Raw genomic sequence first — 18,816 nt, 5'->3', positions numbered from 1 at the left:
ATTTAAAAAGTTGTATGTACTGAAAATATGTTTAAACTCTTTAACCAGGCAGAATTGATAAACAAATCTTTCCTACACAAAGGAATGTTGTTTTACCATGTCTGTCTAGGTCTTCTATACAAATTAAGCAGGATAAGCCAAACAGAATGGGTGTTACACATTTGCATCTCAGGTAAACAAACAGGAGGGTGAGAAAGCAGCATGACATCAGCATCCTAGAGAACAAACCAGGGTCTGAACCCTAGGGGTGTCATCCTGACTCTAGAAATGAAGACACTGAACTTTGGGGAATATAAGGAGAAGCAAAAGGACATTGTGTTATCCATTCCACTAAGGAACAGCCTTTGTGGAGGACAGGTGATTAATGAAAAATCTGGATCCCAATTTGACTGAAAAAATCAGCAAGCGCTGTAGAAAGTCTTTGAGGGCGAGAAACCATTTTAGACAAAGGAGTCTAGACTGCTAACATTATATTTAGTTTCTTGGAAGCGGGTTATACTTTTGTTTTACTTGTAACCAATTCTGTTTCCACTATCTTTACTCAGTATCAGTTAAATCTCTGGTCTTTGTTAATAAACTTATCCCTTGTCATATTATAAGTTCACCTCAAGCTATACATTAAATAAAATGCATCTCCTCAGCTAAATCAAACAGGCTGGTTTGTACACTGTCTCTTTGAAGATACTGAACATGGTAATTTCTGTGAGTTCCCAGTGATGGGGGCTGGATACGAGAGGGGAACACTCTTCAATGGGGTTTGGGGTGCACCTAATGTTAACCCGTGATGTGAAGTAAAGACTGGCAGAGCTTCTGGGGAGATTGTTTGGGATGGTTAACAGATTGGATTCAGAGTAGCAGCTGTATTAGTCTGTATTCGCAAAAAGAAAAGGAGTACTTGTGGCACCTTAGAGACTAACAAATTTATTAGAGCATAAGCTTTCGTGAGCTACAGCTCACTTCATCGGATGCATCCCCTCTGTTTTTTCCACCAAATGCATCCGATGAAGTGAGCTGTAGCTCACGAAAGCTTATGCTCTAATAAATTTGTTAGTCTCTAAGGTGCCACAAGTACTCCTTAACAGATTGGAGTGACACCCAGTTTAGCACCAGCAAGTATCTCTTGCACACAGACAGCAGTAAAGTAACCAACAGTCCTGAGTGCCCCAAGAAAGATGGGCTGCACAGGGACCATATGGAAATGCTGCTGATAATTAACTTAAGGGGCAAGCAGAGATATCAGTGATGCTTTCTACTGCACTGTCTCACTTTTAAATCCACCTACATTTGTAGAATTCACCAAAATTTTTGGCTCCAAGATACTACAGTGATAAGAACAGAACTGATGCCTACGATACACATACGTAAATGGAACGCTGACAAATGCTCATTCATATGGGATGTGATGGGGCAAGGCCAGATGGCTATGGAAGAGTAGTGGGAGATAGATAGATTAGCTCCAGGCTAAACAAATCCCTGGTACCAGGATAAGTGAAATGGCAGCTGCTCCAGGTCAATTAAGACACCTGGGGCCAATTAAGAACTTTCCAGAAGGCAGGGAGAAGGCTAGGTTGATTGGCCCCTGAAGCAATCAGGGGCTGGCTGAAACTAGTTCAAAGCCTCCCATTTAGTCAGGTGGGAGTGCATGTCAGGAGCTGTGGGAAGAAATTGTGCGGTTGGAGAGGCTGAGTAGTACACACCATATCAGGCACAACGAAGGAGGCCCTGAGGTAAAGGTGAAGTAGAGCTTGAGGAAGTGAGGGCTGCTGTGGGGGAAGTAGCCCAGGGAATTGTACATGTCATGTCTCTAAAAGGTCAGCTACCATAGCTGATACTATTAGGGTCCCTGGGCTGGAGCCCGGAGTAGAGGGTGGGCCCAGGCTCCCCCCCACACCTTTGCCCCCTGATTAATCACTGAGACTGGGAGACAACAGAGAGTGTGCAAGGAAGGATAACTTCTCCTCACCTCCCTCGCTGGCTTATGATGAAAATGGCTCAGTAGACTGTGACCCTTGTCTCTAGAGAAAGAAGGGTTAAGTGGAGGGTCAGAGTGAGCCTCTGAGGCTAGCGAAATCCACCAGGAAACGCAGGACCCACAGAGGCAAGGACAGAGCTTTGTCACAGGGACCATAAACTATACGAGTTTGCCCAAGATCAGTTTGGAGCTGTGCTCTGAAAACCTTACGTTGTTTCACCTCTATTATTCCTATTTTATGCTTATGTGCACTGGCATAAATCTGGAGTAAGGCAATGGTATATCAGGCTCTATATGAAGAAACGGATACGACTATATTTCAGGGCTAATTTCTGTCTGGATATGAAAAAGGGCACTGTCATCTCTACTATATATAAAAATAAACCATAGGAATAAAACGGCATTTAAAGTAGCAGCAATAGGGACCGCTTAGTTTTCTTCCTTTCTTCCTACTGATTCCCTGTACCTACAACACAGTTTTTCACAATGGCATTTAAACACTATTTCACTTATGGTCCAAACATTTCAGATGGAAATATTCCAAGAATGAGAACATAAAACGGAAGAAAGAAATACTGGGTTGAATTAATGCCTTGTGTAATTCCACTGTGCTTTTGTTTTAATGCAGAAACTTAAATTTCAGCCAGGGAAACTATGAATAATAGTGAACACTGTAGAAAATAAATGGTTTTCCACATGACACCAATATTTTTAGTATGAAATTTAAATCTTGTTTCCAAAGATACCAGATATCTATGCCAGTGAAATACGTTACATATACATGCGCACACACAGCCATTTTATGTTATGTAAAAAGGCATGTGTGTATGCATGGATATATATTTTACAGGCAGTGCTGGCAGAATGCCTATTATGGTTGCCTGATACTTTTCATTATAAGACCCTGTCCTTCAGTTGCTTTTGCTTTTCCAAACTTTAGCCATTCGGGCTGAAATTTTCCATGCCAGATATCTGCTAGTGGCTGAATTTTGTTTTTAATGTTTCAGCCAAAATGGTCCAGCAGTTTCAGAGAACAAAATTAGGAAAAATGTATTTTAACATGGCAAAACAATTCTTACAACCACTTGGTTGAGAAGTTTTAGTGCCCTCATGTGTTGGAGCAGGGATTTGAAACTTGTCAGAAAGTGGCTTTCATGTAAGGGATGTGCCTTTTGCTTTTCCTGTGGAAAAAACCATTCAGATGTGAAAACCTCAGTTTACTCAGAGACTTGTCATAGCTTCAAAGTTAAAATTTCCAAAGATTTTGTTCACATTGAGCATGCTCCAGTTCAGGAATTGAGAGGTGTGGGAGAAGCAGGACCTAGCTGCTGCAGGTAGGGAGCAGAGAGGGGAAGAGGGGGCTGGGCATTGGAACTGAGAGCAGGGAGCCAGTCTCTTCTACAGTATCAGTGAACCCCTCCTGGACCTCAGGCAGTGTGGAGGAGGGAGCCACCAGAGTCAAAAGCAGAGAGGACAAGAACCAAACTGGATCAGGGAGGGAGACACACGGGCTGGGCAAGGAGACAGGGAGCTGAGGTGAAGGGGGGGGAAAACAGATCTGATGAGGACCTGAAGTGTGGGGGGAGAAATGGGACTGGCAGGGCAAACAGACAGACAAGAAACCGGGGAGAGGGGACAAAGAGCCATGTATTGGGTGAGGAAAGGCTAAGATGGAGGAGGATCTTTGGCATGCTGAAGAGAAACTGGATGAGCAGCCAGGAACGGGGGAGGGGGGAGGGAGGAGAAGAGAGGGAGAAGAGGAGGAGGAGGGATGCTGATGGACAGTGGGACTGACAGCCAGGATAGGGAGACTAGGACTGTTTGGCCATGAGAAGCCTGAGGAGTGGAGATTGGCATTGGCTAGGTGACGAGAATGCAACTGGGATTAGGAGCTGGGGTGGAGAAAAGGCAGAACAGAGTCAGGTTGGAGACTATGGGACAAAAGACACTGCATGAGAGGAATTGACAGAGGGTTTGTAGCCACTAGAGGACACTCCCCTCAAGAGCTTGGAATAAAACTCATGGTTCCTGAGTCTCACCATCCCTCTGCGGTCAGCAAATATCTGTGAAACCCACTGGCAAAGTGTATCACATCCCCTGCTACGACAACTTACTACTGCTATCAGTTGCTCCATTAGCTCAAGTGGCAAAAGTCTGTGCAGATCTAAAGTTTCAGCTCTGCTGATGACCTATGCTAGATGTTAATATGATGCTACATATTGGAATTTGTTTCTTCAATTTGCTTTTTAAAAAAAGCAATGGAATTGCACACAAAAAATTACATAAAAACATTAAGCTTGCTAATCAAGTACTCAAAAGTTAGGGCATGCCAGAATTAAGATTAAGATTATGTGCACAACCTTAGTTTGGAGTCTTTGGGCATCTGCATTACAGTACAGTCTTAACCTACATGATCATACACTATTTTTTCTCCAGGACCCCTGCGTCATTCAGTGCACAGGATGCACTTGCTCTGGGGATAAATCGGGGTTGTGTAGTAAAAGCGATTGGTCTGTAGGATTCCTGCCTTATTTACTGCAGAAGCTGGAAGGTGTGTAGTGGATGAAGCAGGTGACTGCAGAAGAGAAAGGATGGTCTTATGGTTACAGCAGCTGAAAGTTGCCCTGGAAAACTGAAATTCTATCCCACTTTGCCACTGAGTTCTTATGTGACACCAGGCAAGTCACTTAAACCAAACTTTCCAGAGGTGGCCACTTACTGTGCATTCCTCAGTTTCTGGGTGCTAGACTTGAGACCCTGGGGTCTGACCTGCAGAAGTGCTGAGCACTTACAGCTGCAACTGAAGACAATGGGAGGTATGTTTGAACATATAAAGTGCTATAGAATGTTAAGTGCTCTAAAAATCAGGTCCAAGGTGTCTCAAATTGGGCATCCAAAATTAGTGGACACTTTTAACCTTAATCTCTCTGTGCCTCATTTCCCATCTGTAAAATAGGGATACCACCACTTCATCTCAGAGTTGTTGTGAAAATAACTTCATTAATATTTGTGAAGCTTCTTAGACGCTATAATGATAAATGCCACAGAAAAACCATGAGGAAATTAATAATTCTGTCTTTACAGAAGGGTTTGAGTAGTGTGCAATAAATAAGGCCTAGGACCACAAATTGAACAATGAGGATAAAACAAAATATTGAATAGCTGCTCACTAATGGAGCACAATCCATCCTGTGCACACCAAGAGGCAGGGATCCTGTGGAAAAAATTAGTGTGTGATCATGTAATTAAAGATTGTACCTTAATGCACACACACAAAAGGGGGTCAAATTAAGGTTGCCCAGGCAACCTGAATTCCATCATTTCCTATATTCTGAGTGCTTGACTTGGTAACCTGAATGTTTTAACAGTTTTTTGTGTGGAATACCTATACATATTACACATGCACATATATACATATACAGTAAAGTACACCCTGAAATACATTAAATCACAAAGTCTTAAGTATTCAACAGATCTGAACCGGAATCCCAGACTTAACCCTGCTTCTCCCAACTCCGGGCAGTTCAGATGTGAACCTGTATCTACAAGTCATGGCTCTGGTCTTTGCCTATGATAAGCCCAAAAACCAAAACAGAGCACCTGTGAAACTTGGGGAAGTTTGGACTTGAATTCAAATCAAATCCCATTCTGAACATCACAGCTCAGGCCCATCTCTGACGGTGGTAAGCCACAGCAGACTAACCCATATACCCTTTTCATATACCCCGGTCACATTTCTCTTTCAGCAACAGGATTGATCAGAGAGTCATTTTGCTCAGGTGTTCTCTCACGAAGAATTCTGCGATGGTCCATACTGTTACTGACACCTCTTGTCTGGCTGCTGCCTGTGCTCAAGGGGCTTCCTGCCATTGGGGTGTCTGTGCTCACCAAGCTTCCTGTCTGAGATTCGTAAGGAGGGAGATCTGTCGGACTGGGGGATTCAGAATCTGAGCAGTAAGGGGGTGGAGGAAGATCAAACCAAGGGGGTCTGCTGCAAATACAAGAGTAACATGGTTACTGAAGACAATGGCACAGGGGGAAGTATAACGAGCTCCAGAATTTTGTTCTAACAGGTTATGAGTTTCCATCCCAACATAAGAAAGAAAAAAAAAAAGAAAACACCAACAGTTCTACAGCAATATCTGACGATCTCAAAGTGTTTTGCAAACATGGAAATTCATCCCTGTGCAGAGGGGCCAGCCCAAGGCCTATGCATCAGCAATAGCAGGGATGTTAAACTCGTGTCCTGGTCAAGTTCCAATGGCGTAGTTATATTCTGACTCCCTAAATTATCTCTGTTTCATTTTTTACAGGGTAATCACTTCCTGCCCTTAACGGTTATATTCTGTGCACTGTTAACCAGCTGCCATGGTTCACCCCAAAGGTGGCTTGAACTCACCAATGGGGTGAAGAGCTTTAAACTGTAATTGTTATATAGAATAGAGCATTTAGGGATATTTCAGGACAAAGGGAGAGATATATATGACAAATTCATTTATAAATTTACAAACAGAGGTGAAAAATATGGGGCTGTGAATCTTGGTCTCTACAAATAAAGTCAACGGTGTTACTATGGAAAAAATAGGCAAAAAGTACTATTCAGAAAGGGCTACAGGTTTGTTGGAAAGAAACAGCATACTGGAATCCACACGCTTTTGCGGGGTTCACAGATATATATTGTGACGTTGCATGCCATATGCTTTATAAATATATGCTTACGACTGTGAATATGATGTAACTGGAATATGCTTCATGCAAAAGGTCTCTTGTAAGGTGTCATTACAAAGTTTATGAGCTACTGAGTGTGGTCATCCCATTTGTTTTCATTTGTATTATTTCTCTGTCTGAAGTTAGGAGAATAAGATATAAACTTGTGTTACTGATGTAAACGTGTTAAGTGGAAGCCATTAAGGGTGCTTCAGAATCAATGAGCTGTAAATGGCTCTATTTACTTGCAAACCTTCTTGTGTATGTGTGGGCCAGCCCAGGAAAAATGGAGGCAGGATGAAATCCATCTTAAACCTGGTACTTTTCCATCTACAAGGGAGGGGTGGGGACCCAGAGACACAAAAGATTCCTGCCTTGTGCCAAGGCCATAAAAAGGGGTGGAGCAGGACAGAGGGGGGCCAGTCATGAGAGAGCCCCTGTTTACCACCCAAGATGTCTGCTGGAACTAACAAGGACTGTACCAGGGGAAAGGATTGGGCCCAGACTAGGAAATAGTCTAGTCCGTGAAAGCTTATTGGAATATTTCTGAGGGTGAGATATTACCTGTAATCAGTGTTCTTAATGTATTAGGCTTTGACTTGCATGTTTTTTGCTTTATTTTGCTTGGTGACTTACTTTATTCTGTCTGTTGAATCCACTTAAATCCTAGTTTTTAGACTTAATAAAATCACTTTTGTTTATTAATTAATCCAGAGTAAGTGATTAATATCTGGGGGAGCAAAGAGCTGTGCATATCTCTCTATTAGTATTATAGAGGGCTGACAATTTTTGAGTTTACCCTGTATATGCTTTATACAGAGTAAAACAGATTCATTTGGGGTTTGGATCCCATTGGGAGCTGGCTGTCTGGGTGCTGGAGTCAGGTAACCTGCAAAGCTTAAAGCCTGCAGCTTTGTGGGTGTGGCCTGGGTCTGTGTTGCAACAAACTAGTGTGTCTGGCTCAACAAGGCAGGGTTCTGGAAGTGTCAAGCTGGCAGGGAAAACGGGCTCAGAGGGAATTTCAGCATGTCAGGTGACAGTCCCAAGGGGGTCTCCGGGACCAAACCCGTCACATATACATATTTTGTTTTTTGAATTTCTAAAGAAGTGCAGAAGTCTTACTTGTCTAATACCTTTGGAAGCAGACTAGTGCCATGTATCTGGGTTATCACACTTAATGCCTCTAGCACTGAAGACCTTGTGAGATACAGTTTTTTAGATTTCACTTTGGCTAAGATGACAATTGACCTTTGGACAAATCCTGCAGCCCTTAATCAAGGGAGACTCCTTGACTTCATTGGGAGTGCTACAGGAGCTGACGCTGTGTATTTAAACTCTGAGCATCTGATATTTACTATGGAGCAAACTCAGGGTTTTCATACTTCGCTCCCAGATTGGCATGAAGAACATTGCTGAAGTGATAGTTTTCTTCCATATTCCAGTCATCCCTGTAGAACCTAATTAAAGGGCATTGTAATATAGTACAATTATAGTATTAGAACACAGGGAATATTTGTACTCTGTCAAATCAAACAATGAGCATAAATGCTATAATGAAAACACACAGAAAGCATGGCGACCCACAGAGTCTAGGAATTACAATTGCTAGCATAACTTTGGGGAGACTTAATTCCCATTCATACCTTTGGTCTAACACAGCCTCTGAATAGGATGGTGGAGAATCCAGATCCAGTGGCCTATGGCTGGTCTGGTTGGACACACACTGGGTTCCATTGTTGACATTGTAGGTGACACTGCAATGATGTGGATGATCAAGGACCACTAGCCTGGACAGGAGGACAGGGTGCTGCAGCCGATGGACAGGCAGGCTCATGAGGTTGTTGCGCTTTCGTTGGTGGTGCAAAACCAAGGCAAGGAAGGCCGCCACCAGCACAAAGATAACCGAGCTGCCGATTATAGCATAGGTGATGCTGGGATAATAGAGCAGTTGGTTCTCTGAGGCCACATATTCTTGGCCACTGCCAGTTTCTGCAAGACACAGGAAAAGAGGGAAAAACTTGAGATTTTCCTCAGCACAGAATTTGGGGCTTGTCATCAGCTGCATTTTCTGCTAATGTACCATGTGATATGCTGCCTGACTGGCTTCCAAATGCATTTTCTTCCTTCTTTAGAACTGTGGAAAACTAGCCGATTAAAAACATGCATGCACAAAACAGATATTGGCTGACAGACCCCCCTCAGATGCACAGATGTGCTCATGCACTAGAAGGAGATAGCAAACCTTCTGGAAAGAGGAAATACACTATACATTGGAGACTGTCTTGGAATCATTCATCTTGTTACAGTGCACATGCTTTTGTTAATAACTCCACACCTGCACCTAACCAATACAGCAGATTTTTCAGGATTAAGGTAAGGATTTTGCACAAACATGTAGGTACAGTACTTTGAAAGTATATTGAACAAACAGTGTGAACTGAATCAGACAGATTAAGAGTTAAGACTGTCATCTTTTAGAGGACACCTCTCTTTATACAGCAATAATTAAATGCCACTGAAGTACAAGACAAAAGCATTCCTCTACCTCAAGCAAAAATAAGAGGCTAGGGTAAAGGGGAGAAATACAGAAAAGCCATCCATCCAACCCCCGCATTCCTGGCTATAGAGCTTCAGGATAGCAAATGCTGACAGACAATTCTTGTTCCATTTATCTGCCTACACTAGCAAAACTGCTGGCCACCTAGTGTTCCAAACTTTATCAGTTATGATTTCACTAGCAGTGAAACAAACCAAACCAAAGACACATGTACAATTTCACAAAGATTTGAAGTGCTTTATGAAATCTCAGGAGAGCTCTCCTTGGATCTCAGCCTCAGGATATTTGGCCTATTTCTCTTGGTGTTTCAAATTTCATATTGGCAATTCACTTTGATAAATACAAAACATACACTTGACAGCAACATTTAAAATAATTTCCCATTACTCAGGGAATGGAATCTAAAATGTCCCATTCTTTACTTTCAAATATCTCAGTGTTAAATAACATTCTCCCCCCCCGCCCAAAAAAAGAATGCCTGAGATTAGGGAACATAATTACCTGCCATTATCAGAATTTGAAGAACTATTCCTCTTAAAGCAAATAAATCTGTTTCATTGACAAGATCATTATTACCACAAACCAGAAAATTCCTCTGTGGGCCAACAACAATCCAAGTCCTGCCATGGTATCATTCCAAGTTTCCATGATATCTATTTTCAGACATCAATGTACATCTTTACTAATGCTGCCAATGTTGTGGCTCGTCTACACTTTATGCCTCTCCACACAAATGTGCTGGACTGAAAGCTTTAGAAACCTCTAAATTACCAACCAATGTTCGTTCTCGGTTACTTCAGTAGAATGAACTTGAGATGGCATGTGTGAAGAATCTTAAAGCAAGTTCAAGCAAGAAAGCAAAACAGAAAGAAGGAGCAAAGGAATTTACCTGCATTAGTACATGTGTTTACAACTCATCACATACTGATGCTTTTTCTGTAATCCGCTCCAGAATTCACCCACTGAATGGCTGAGGAGTTCATGTCACACTACAGAAGGATGGGCCAGAGTGGGGAGAACAGTGATAATCAGTTAACATGCCTCAACTCTAACTTGGTCTTCCTCTGTCAGCCAGCATTGTCATTCTTCAGTGAAAAAGTCCTTCTAAATTTCTTTAGTTTTGAGGTGAATAAAGATAATTACAACAATCTGTTTTTTGTGCTTATTTCTAGATCATGGATAATCCAGATGATTTTTATGTCCCAAATATTTATATTTTATTTGCAACAGATTTAAGGAAATTATAATCCCAGATTGAAGGCCAAATATTATCTTGTGGTATCTACTGTGAGGAAGCCACATGCATTAGGAGGTCCCAGTGTTTTTGTTACTGTTTACCACTCAAATTTCATTCCGCTCAATTGGCCATTTGTGGAAGTTGGGTGAGAAGAGGACATCAGTGCAGAACTGAGACTAATTAGTTATCAGGGGATTGCTTTGAAGTAGTGTAGTCCAATACCTTTAATAAAAGGAGAAAAATGGGTGCAGTGCATTATATGTCAAGTTCTATGCAAATAGGCATCCTTAATGGATACATAAACTTTAAACTAACATGAACAATTAGTTACACACATACAAAATGGGAAATAACTGCCTACGAAAGAGTACTGGGAAAGAGATGGAGGGCGGGGGTCATAGTGGATCACAAGCTAAATATGAGTGAACAGTGTAACTCTGTTGCAAAAAAGCAAACATAATTCTTGGATGTATTTGCAGGAATGTTGTAAGCAAGACACAATAAGTAATTCTTCTGCGCTACTCTGTGCTATTAGGCCTCAACTGGAGTACTGTGTCCAGTTTTGGACACCGTATTTCAGGAAAGATGTGGACAAACTGGAGAAAGTCCAGAGAAGAGTAACAAAAATAAAGATCTAGAAAACACTACCTATGAGGAAAGATTGAAAAAACTGGGTTTGTTTAGTCTGGAGAAAAGACGACTTCGGAGAGTGGAAGTGGGGACATAATAGTTTTTAATAGGTCAAAACGATTAATCGCTGTGAAGCGATTAAAAAAATTGCGATTAATTGCGTGATTCAAAAAATTAATTGCAATTAATCATGCTGTTAAACAGAATACCATTTATTTTAAATATTTTTGGATGTTTACTACATTTTCAAATATATTAATTTCAATTACAACACAGAATACAAAGTGTACAGTGCTCACTTTATATTTATTTTTTATTACAAATATTTGCACTGTAAAAAAATGTATTTTTCAATTCACCTCATACAAGTACTGTAGTGCAATCTCTTTATCATGAAAGTTGAACTTAAAAATGTAGAATTATGTACAAAATAAACTGCATTTAAAAATAAAACAATGTAAAACTTTAGAGCCTACAAGTCCACCCAGTCCTACTTCTTGGCCAGCCAATCACTCAGACAAACAAGGTTGGTTACAAGTTGAAAGAGATGATGCGCTCTGCTTCTTGTTTACAATTCTGAAAGTGAGAACAGGCGTTCGCATGACACTCTTGTAGCTGGCATTTTTTTTTGTAAGACATTTACAAATCAGATGTGCTGAAGATTCATATGTCCCTTCATGCTTCAACCAACATTCCAGAGGACATGCTTCCATGCTAATGACGGGTTCTGCTTGCTAATGATCCAAAGCAGTGTGGACTGACGCACGTTCGTTTCATCATCCGAGTCAGATGCCACCAGCAGAAGGCTTATTTTCTTTTTTGGTGGTTTGGGTTCTGTAGTTTTCGCATCCAAGTGTTGCTCTTTTAAGACATCTGAAAGATACTCCACACCTCGTCCCTCTCAGATTTTGGATGGCATTTCAGATTCTTAAACCTTGGGTCGAGTTCTGTAGCTATTTTTAGAAGTCTCACATTGGTACCTTCTTTGCGTTTTGTCAAATCTGCTGTGAAAGTGTTCTTAAAATGAACATGTGCTGGGTCATCATCCGCTATAACATGAAATATAGGCAGAATGTGGGTAAAACAGAGCAGGAGACATAATTCTCCCGGCAAGAGGTACAGTAACAAATTTAATTGACGCATTATTTTTTTAATGAGCATCATCAGCATGGAAGCATGTCCTCTGGGATGGTGGCCGAAGCATGGAAGGGGCATATGAATGTTTAGCATATCTGGCACGTAAATACCTTGCAACACCAGCTACAAAAGTGCCGTGTGAACGCCTGTTCTCACTTTCAGGTGACATTGTAAATAAGAAGCAGTCAGCATATCTCCCGTCAATGTAAACAAACTTGTTTGTCTTAGCAGTTGGCAGAATAAGAAGGAGGACTGAGTGGGCTTGTAGGCTCTAAAGTTTTACACAGTTTTGTTTTTGAGTGCAGTTATGTAACCAAGAAAAATCTGCATTTGTAAGTTACACTTTCACAATAAAGAGATTGCACTTCAGTACTTGTATAAGGTGAATTGAAAATACTATTTCTTTTGTCTAACATTTTACAGTGCAAATATTTGTAATAAAAATAATAATATAAAGGGAACACTGTGCTCTTTGTATTCTGTGTTGTAACTGAAATCAATATTGAAAACGTAGAAAAACAAAACAAAAATAAATTTCAATTGATATTCTATTTTTATAAGTGCGATTAATCGCGATTAAATTTCCTGTGTTCCCGTCAGTTCATTGTACTTCCGTGAAAGCTGCTACAACCACAGAAATCTAAGAGCTATACATTCCAGATCTGGTTTATTTAGTCAGGAACTCTGTCTTGAGCACTGGCCAATGCCTGATGCTTCAGAAAAAGGCATCCATCCCTCCTGTCTTCCTTCCAAAAAAATCTTACAGAAAACTTCAGAATCTTTCTCCCTTTTCAGGAACAGGTGTGCACTGCTTACTGCCTACTCCACTTGTGGGGATCAGGGTTCAGTTTGAAAAGCAACAGCTACTGTCAAGAGGCCCTATTCTCATGTCCTGTGGTGGAGACGACCTAACACGATGGAAATTTACTTGTGTTCTTTCTCCATTTCCAAATAGAATAATCTTAAATCTAATCTTCCTAATGTATGGCTGTAGCGTGCCAAGTTGATAAATCCAGAATGCAAAAGACAAGGGCATCCTATCACGTGATTCTGCCACGTCAGTACTGTTTGGTTTGCACGCTTTGAAAAGGCAAAGCTTCCTGTTCAAACAAAGATTAGAAACACTAAGCATCCCTTAAAGGTCAATTTTCAGAACAAGGAAGACTATACCTCTTTTTAAAAAAAAAAAAAAAATTGACCTTTCCAAGATATTATAGCATGTTTTCTTCCTACTAAGATGCATCATATAATATGTGTAAGAAATTTCTGATGGGGATTTACTACTTCTTTTGTCAAAAAACATTTGCAGAAGAAAAAATTCTATCGATATATATATTGTATATATCTATTCTATCGATATATATATATACATATATATATACACACACACACACACACACACACACACACACACACACACACACGCATATTTCAAAAGTATTTCTGGAGAGGCTTATGACAGATCTCTCAATCTAGAATACTTTACTCAGAAGACCATTTACCCAGGAGACCATCCTCTCAGAAAGGATGCACCTAACTCACCTGTTTGTTTTTTAATTTAATGAACATGGTGTCTTACCAAAGCCTTTAATTTGAGGGAAAAGCTTTCCAGTGAGAGACTGTAGGTGCAATGCTGCTTCCCATACATGTCCCTTTCTGTTATCACAACTGCCATATCCAGAACAGTGGGATGACCGGCAGCATTCTGCTTTGTGAATTTTTAGGAGCATACACACAGAGCACAATATGATAGGTAGAGGGGCAGAAATAAGGGCTCTGGCAGCATCTTGGCTGGATGCACGATAGTGGCTTAGAAAAATATATAACTCTTTAGTTCTGCTCTAATAACTTTTGGTAAATGTTTACATACTGCAGAAGTCGCTGAACTAAGTTTCTTGGTAATGCAGTCATCTTTTCCAGTGAAAAAAACAGACATGTACTACCCAGGCAAGTTTACAAAGCAATGTCTGCTCTGCTGTTTCTTGTATTTGACAGAAAAAGAGAGGGCAGACTGATTTAACTCAAATTTGTATTTTTTTTTGTTAACAAGATCTATGTATTCTGATGGCACAATGTATAAACAGTTCATCAATGCCACTAATGCCTATTAAACCTTATTACCTGGGAACTGCTAAATGTGTAAACTAGAAGCTTCCAAGTGTAAGAAACTTCATATATAATTTAGAAAACGGCGGATCAGGAAAACATTATGAGTTGTGCTCAGAGGACTATTTTATTGACTGGGAATAAATTCGCTCTCTCAAAGTTTTAAAAAAGATCTAAGAGTAACAGCATTAAGCCTGTCAGACGCTGGGACGAAGGGCTATTATTCTATCTTTCACAAGCCTCTCCTCGAGCTTGACTTTTTCACACTTCATCAGGGAGAAAGCTTTTGAAACATGAAATCTGAGCCGACAGCTGTAGCCTTAATGAACACAAGTCATGGTCCATCTCCAACAAAGACACCACTGTAGCAACACATTTAAATACCAAACCATTCAAAAGTGAGGATGCAGCCTCAGAAGGTTAGAGGAGATGAAATTCAAACACAGACATGCAGACTGGTAGCACATTATTTGTATGGCAGTAGTGCCTACGCACTTCATTTAAGGATTAAGGGCCCAACCTCCCAAATTTCTCATCTTTATATCGTTTCATGTTCCATTAAAACAAATCACATGTGGATTGGACCGTCAAATGGCTCGTTATTCTGGGATGGCCTATTTAAAAACAAAAACCTGAATACAGAAATTGAAAGTACTAACAGGTCTGGTCAGTGTGGTACCATAATGCCACTATATCGTTTTTCTTTAAGAAGGTCTAATTCAGGTCAGAAGGTGCCCTAGGATTTTAACTGAAGGTCTGTGCAGTATACTTTCCCCTATATTTCCAGCAAAGCGGATGTCAGAACAGGGATTTATGCTCTCATGCGCTTAAAAAGAGGAGGGGATCAGGAGAAAGACAGGAAGCTCTTTACCCAGTCCAGTATTCTGTGCTAGCATTTTACCTACATAAGATTTAAAACCCTCTTGCCCTGACTGTGCAATACAAGAACAAAGCTTGTGACAGTTTCTGCAGCTGCTGGGTAGTACTGAATGAGCAGATGTTGACTCATCAGATTGAAGTTCAAGAGTCTCACCTCTCACATGCCCTCCTTTTTATCTTAGACAAGGTTGGATAATTGTTCAACGCACTCCTTGCATCCCAATTTAAACGTTAAAAGAAAAAAGGGCAGAGCAGCAAACTCAGCAAACAAGTAGAGAATTAAAAAATACTTAGCTGCAACCAAAGTTCTAAAATTAACTTGAGGGTGATGTAAAAGCTTACAAAGAATCTGCTATCAAGCATGGAAACAAGGGCCCAGGTTTTGCAACTGGATGAAGGCCAAAGAGGAAATTAAAGTGTTACTGAAAAACAGGGAGGACCGTCCTGCCGTGAACATGAGCAGCACTTCCTGGACATCTGATATTCCAGTGGCTGGTGATCTGATTAGTACTGGCAGAATGCAAATGATGCACAAAACAAAGAGGAAGAATGTTCTCCTAATAATGCTCTCCTCTGGTAACCTGGAGGAGTTTAGTTGCTTCTGTTCTTGTCTCTTTCTTTTCTCTTCAAAAATTGCTGTGCATGTTGAAATCAAGGAAGCTGCCTTGGACATGGATTCTTATACATTCCTTCTACTAAAAAGTCTTGTCTGCACTAGAGAAATTTACAAAATGACTCCTACCACCAAAGCTCTCGGGAAGTTTCCAACATTTTTACCAACAAGTTACTTACATCAGCTTTTTAACAGATGGCCTCAAAGTGCTCTGCTGCTTTCTAACCTGACAGTGACACAGACTTGGTAAATGGGGCACAGTCTCTGGCTCAGAGAGAAAAAGTGGTGCTCTTTTTGTAGAACCTGAAAATGCTCTTGGTCATAGCAAGTTGCATCCTAGGGTCTAACATCACACCTAAGTTGGGCATCTGTGTTATAAATATATGTTCTACAACACTGCTGGCAGCTGACCCCAACCTACAGACATTACCTACATGTTGTCTGGATCAAGCCACAGTCAGCTTTCTCCAATTGCAGTGGAGATGACAAAAACAGCCCTGTAACACAGAGTTATCTGGAGGGCTGATCTGTACCCCATTTTGAAGAATGAGTGTTAAAGAGTATTTTGTACTCATGAAAACTAAGATGCAAAGGAGATAAGCAATTAACCAAAAGGGTCTGAACCAACCCCAGGATATAGTTGGATCTCAACTGTATAAGAAATGCCCCATATGAGTCAGAAGGGAGCAAAATGCTGCAATAGAAGAGAGATTTCCATGAAGGAGGAGTGATTAGATAATTCTACGAAACAAGGGGGGAAAAACATGGGGATTTGAGGAGAGGAATTTGTTAATAGAAAGAAAAAAAGTTCTGGAATCATCCCACAAAACCCAGGTGATCCCTAGTTGAGTCTCTCACATAAGTGGCAGCTCTGTTCCTTTGAACAAATAAAGACAGAACATTCACATGGATTTTTTACTGAATTCCTTTGGGGAGCAGAAGCAAACTGATGTGCAAGTACATCATATTCTCTTTTGAAAAAGTTAATGAGAGTAATAGAACTCTGAGGTACATAAGCGCTTAGAGGTTGTATTTTGCTCCCTGCTATCTGCCAGGGCAAGATGCTGTGCAAGAGTTTTACTCCCTGTGACACTGTACAGAATATGGGAGACACTAATGATATTGTTGATACCAATATTATAAAATTACAAGCAATCTGATTAGATATGCCATGTAAAGTATCTCTGTAAATGTTTCAGAGTAGCAGCCGTCTGTAACCGCAAAAACGAACAGGAATACTTGTGTCACCTTAGAGACTAACAAATTTATTAGAGCATAAGCTTTCTTGAGCTACAGCCTACTTCATCGGATGCATAGAATGGAACCTATAGTAAGATGAACACACACACACAAGTTGGAAGTTACCATACAAACTGAGAGGCTAATCAGTTAAGATGAACTATCAGCAGGAGAAAAAAAAACTTTTGTAGTGATAATCAAGATGGCCCATTTAGACAGTTGACAAGAAGGTGTGAGGATACTTAAGGAAATAGATTCAATATGTGTAATGACTCAGCCACTCCCAGTCTCTATTCAAACCCAAATTAATGGTATCTAGTTTGCATATTAATTCAAGCTCAGTCTCTAAGGTGCCACAAGTACTCCTGTTCTTTTTGTGTAAATGTTATGATTTGCCAAGTACGATGATCTTGTTTATATATTTCTATCACCTTTGTAGTGTGATATTATAAATATGTATGGTATACCTGTATTTCCAAACTTGTGCTGTATTTCTAGGTGACACCCCCAGACAACTGGCATCAGCACTGCCTAGCCTGTTCAATGGTCCATCAAGGGTCATCAGCTGAACACCTGACCCATTGAGAGAAGGTAAGGGCTACACAATACGAGTCAGCAAGGCATGTAGGGGCATGCCTATGGACAGAGAACTCTAAGGCTTTTCCATGCCATGTGCTGTGAAGCTTGTGTTTGGGACACAGGAAGTACAAGCCATGTGGCAAAAGGGATATAAAGGGCTGCTGCATCATCTCCATTTTGTCTTCATTCCTGCTTACCTCTGGAATAACTTTTCTACAAATTAAGCTCTGAACAAAGGACTGAATGACCCATCCAATCCAAGCTGTCGATGTGTTCCAGACGGACTTTCAAGACAGCAAACTCACCACTACTGCTAAGAACTTGATATATGGACTTTGAAGTCTCTGTATATATCAAAGTGCTTTATCATTTAACAGCTCTTTTCTTGTACTTTTTTTCTTTATAATAAACCTTTAGTGGTAGACACTAAAGGATTGGCTGGCAGCGTAGTATTTTGGGTAAGATCCAGCCTAGTATTGACCTGGTAATGTGGGTGGCCCTTTGGGGTCAGAAGAACATTTTGTATAGTGAGCAGTTTTAAATAACTTCTTACTGTACTGGAACAATGTGCTGATTGGGAGCCAGAGAACTGGAATGCAGTAAAGGGAGCTGTGTGATTTCTTTTTTAGCTTTTTGATAACCAGTGTGTGGGATCAGGAGCCTAGTTTGTGACTGGTTGGTGAGTCTAATTTCAGCGTTAGCCACCAGTTTTGGGAGCATCTGCTCTCCCTTTTGCAGCCTGCCCTGACCGTGGCATTTTCAGTAAGGGCTGACCCAGTCACACTTGGTCACTCACACTCCCCACAATATAATTCAGTGCTTTGTCTCATCTAATTTAAAGGGTTTTAAGTAGAATAAGACAAATTGAGAGAGAAAATAAAGAATCAACTTGCCCAAATCAGCAAAAGAGTGGATTTAAAGCAAAAGGGAGGAAAGTCACCAGATCTGTGATGCTGCTGGCTTACAATCTAAACCCCTGTGGAAAGTTGACATTTTAGCTAATTTTCCTTGTGATCATTGTACATCTTGGGGGTAGGGGGCAGGTTTCTAAACAAAACAGAATTTAAAAAAAAACAAACATTTCAATAGAAAAGGTAAAGTACTCAAGAGCTTGAGGGAAGACGAGAAATTGTGCGCTCTTCACCTGTTTTCATCAAATA

The 18,816-nt window shown here is 40.7% G+C and overlaps 1 protein-coding gene across 2 annotated transcripts in view; it reads right to left on the bottom strand.

Moving 5' to 3' along the window:
• Positions 1 to 2,002: 2,002 nt before the first annotated feature.
• Positions 2,003 to 18,816, bottom strand: part of LDLRAD3 (low density lipoprotein receptor class A domain containing 3) — a 164,648-nt gene continuing 147,834 nt past the window's right edge. For both annotated transcript variants that reach the window (XM_038405624.2, XM_038405626.2), the window contains 2 exons: positions 8,323 to 8,668; positions 2,003 to 5,963 (listed from right to left, as the gene is read on the bottom strand). In XM_038405624.2, coding sequence (XP_038261552.1) covers positions 5,702 to 5,963; positions 8,323 to 8,668 — 608 coding nt within the window. In that variant the 3' untranslated portion in view covers positions 2,003 to 5,701. The remainder of the gene's footprint in view (positions 5,964 to 8,322; positions 8,669 to 18,816) is intronic.

Source organism: Dermochelys coriacea, chromosome 6 (assembly GCF_009764565.3).
Source record: "Dermochelys coriacea isolate rDerCor1 chromosome 6, rDerCor1.pri.v4, whole genome shotgun sequence".
Classification (NCBI taxonomy): Eukaryota; Metazoa; Chordata; order Testudines; family Dermochelyidae; genus Dermochelys; species Dermochelys coriacea.
This window is presented reverse-complemented; position numbering and strand designations above follow the sequence as displayed.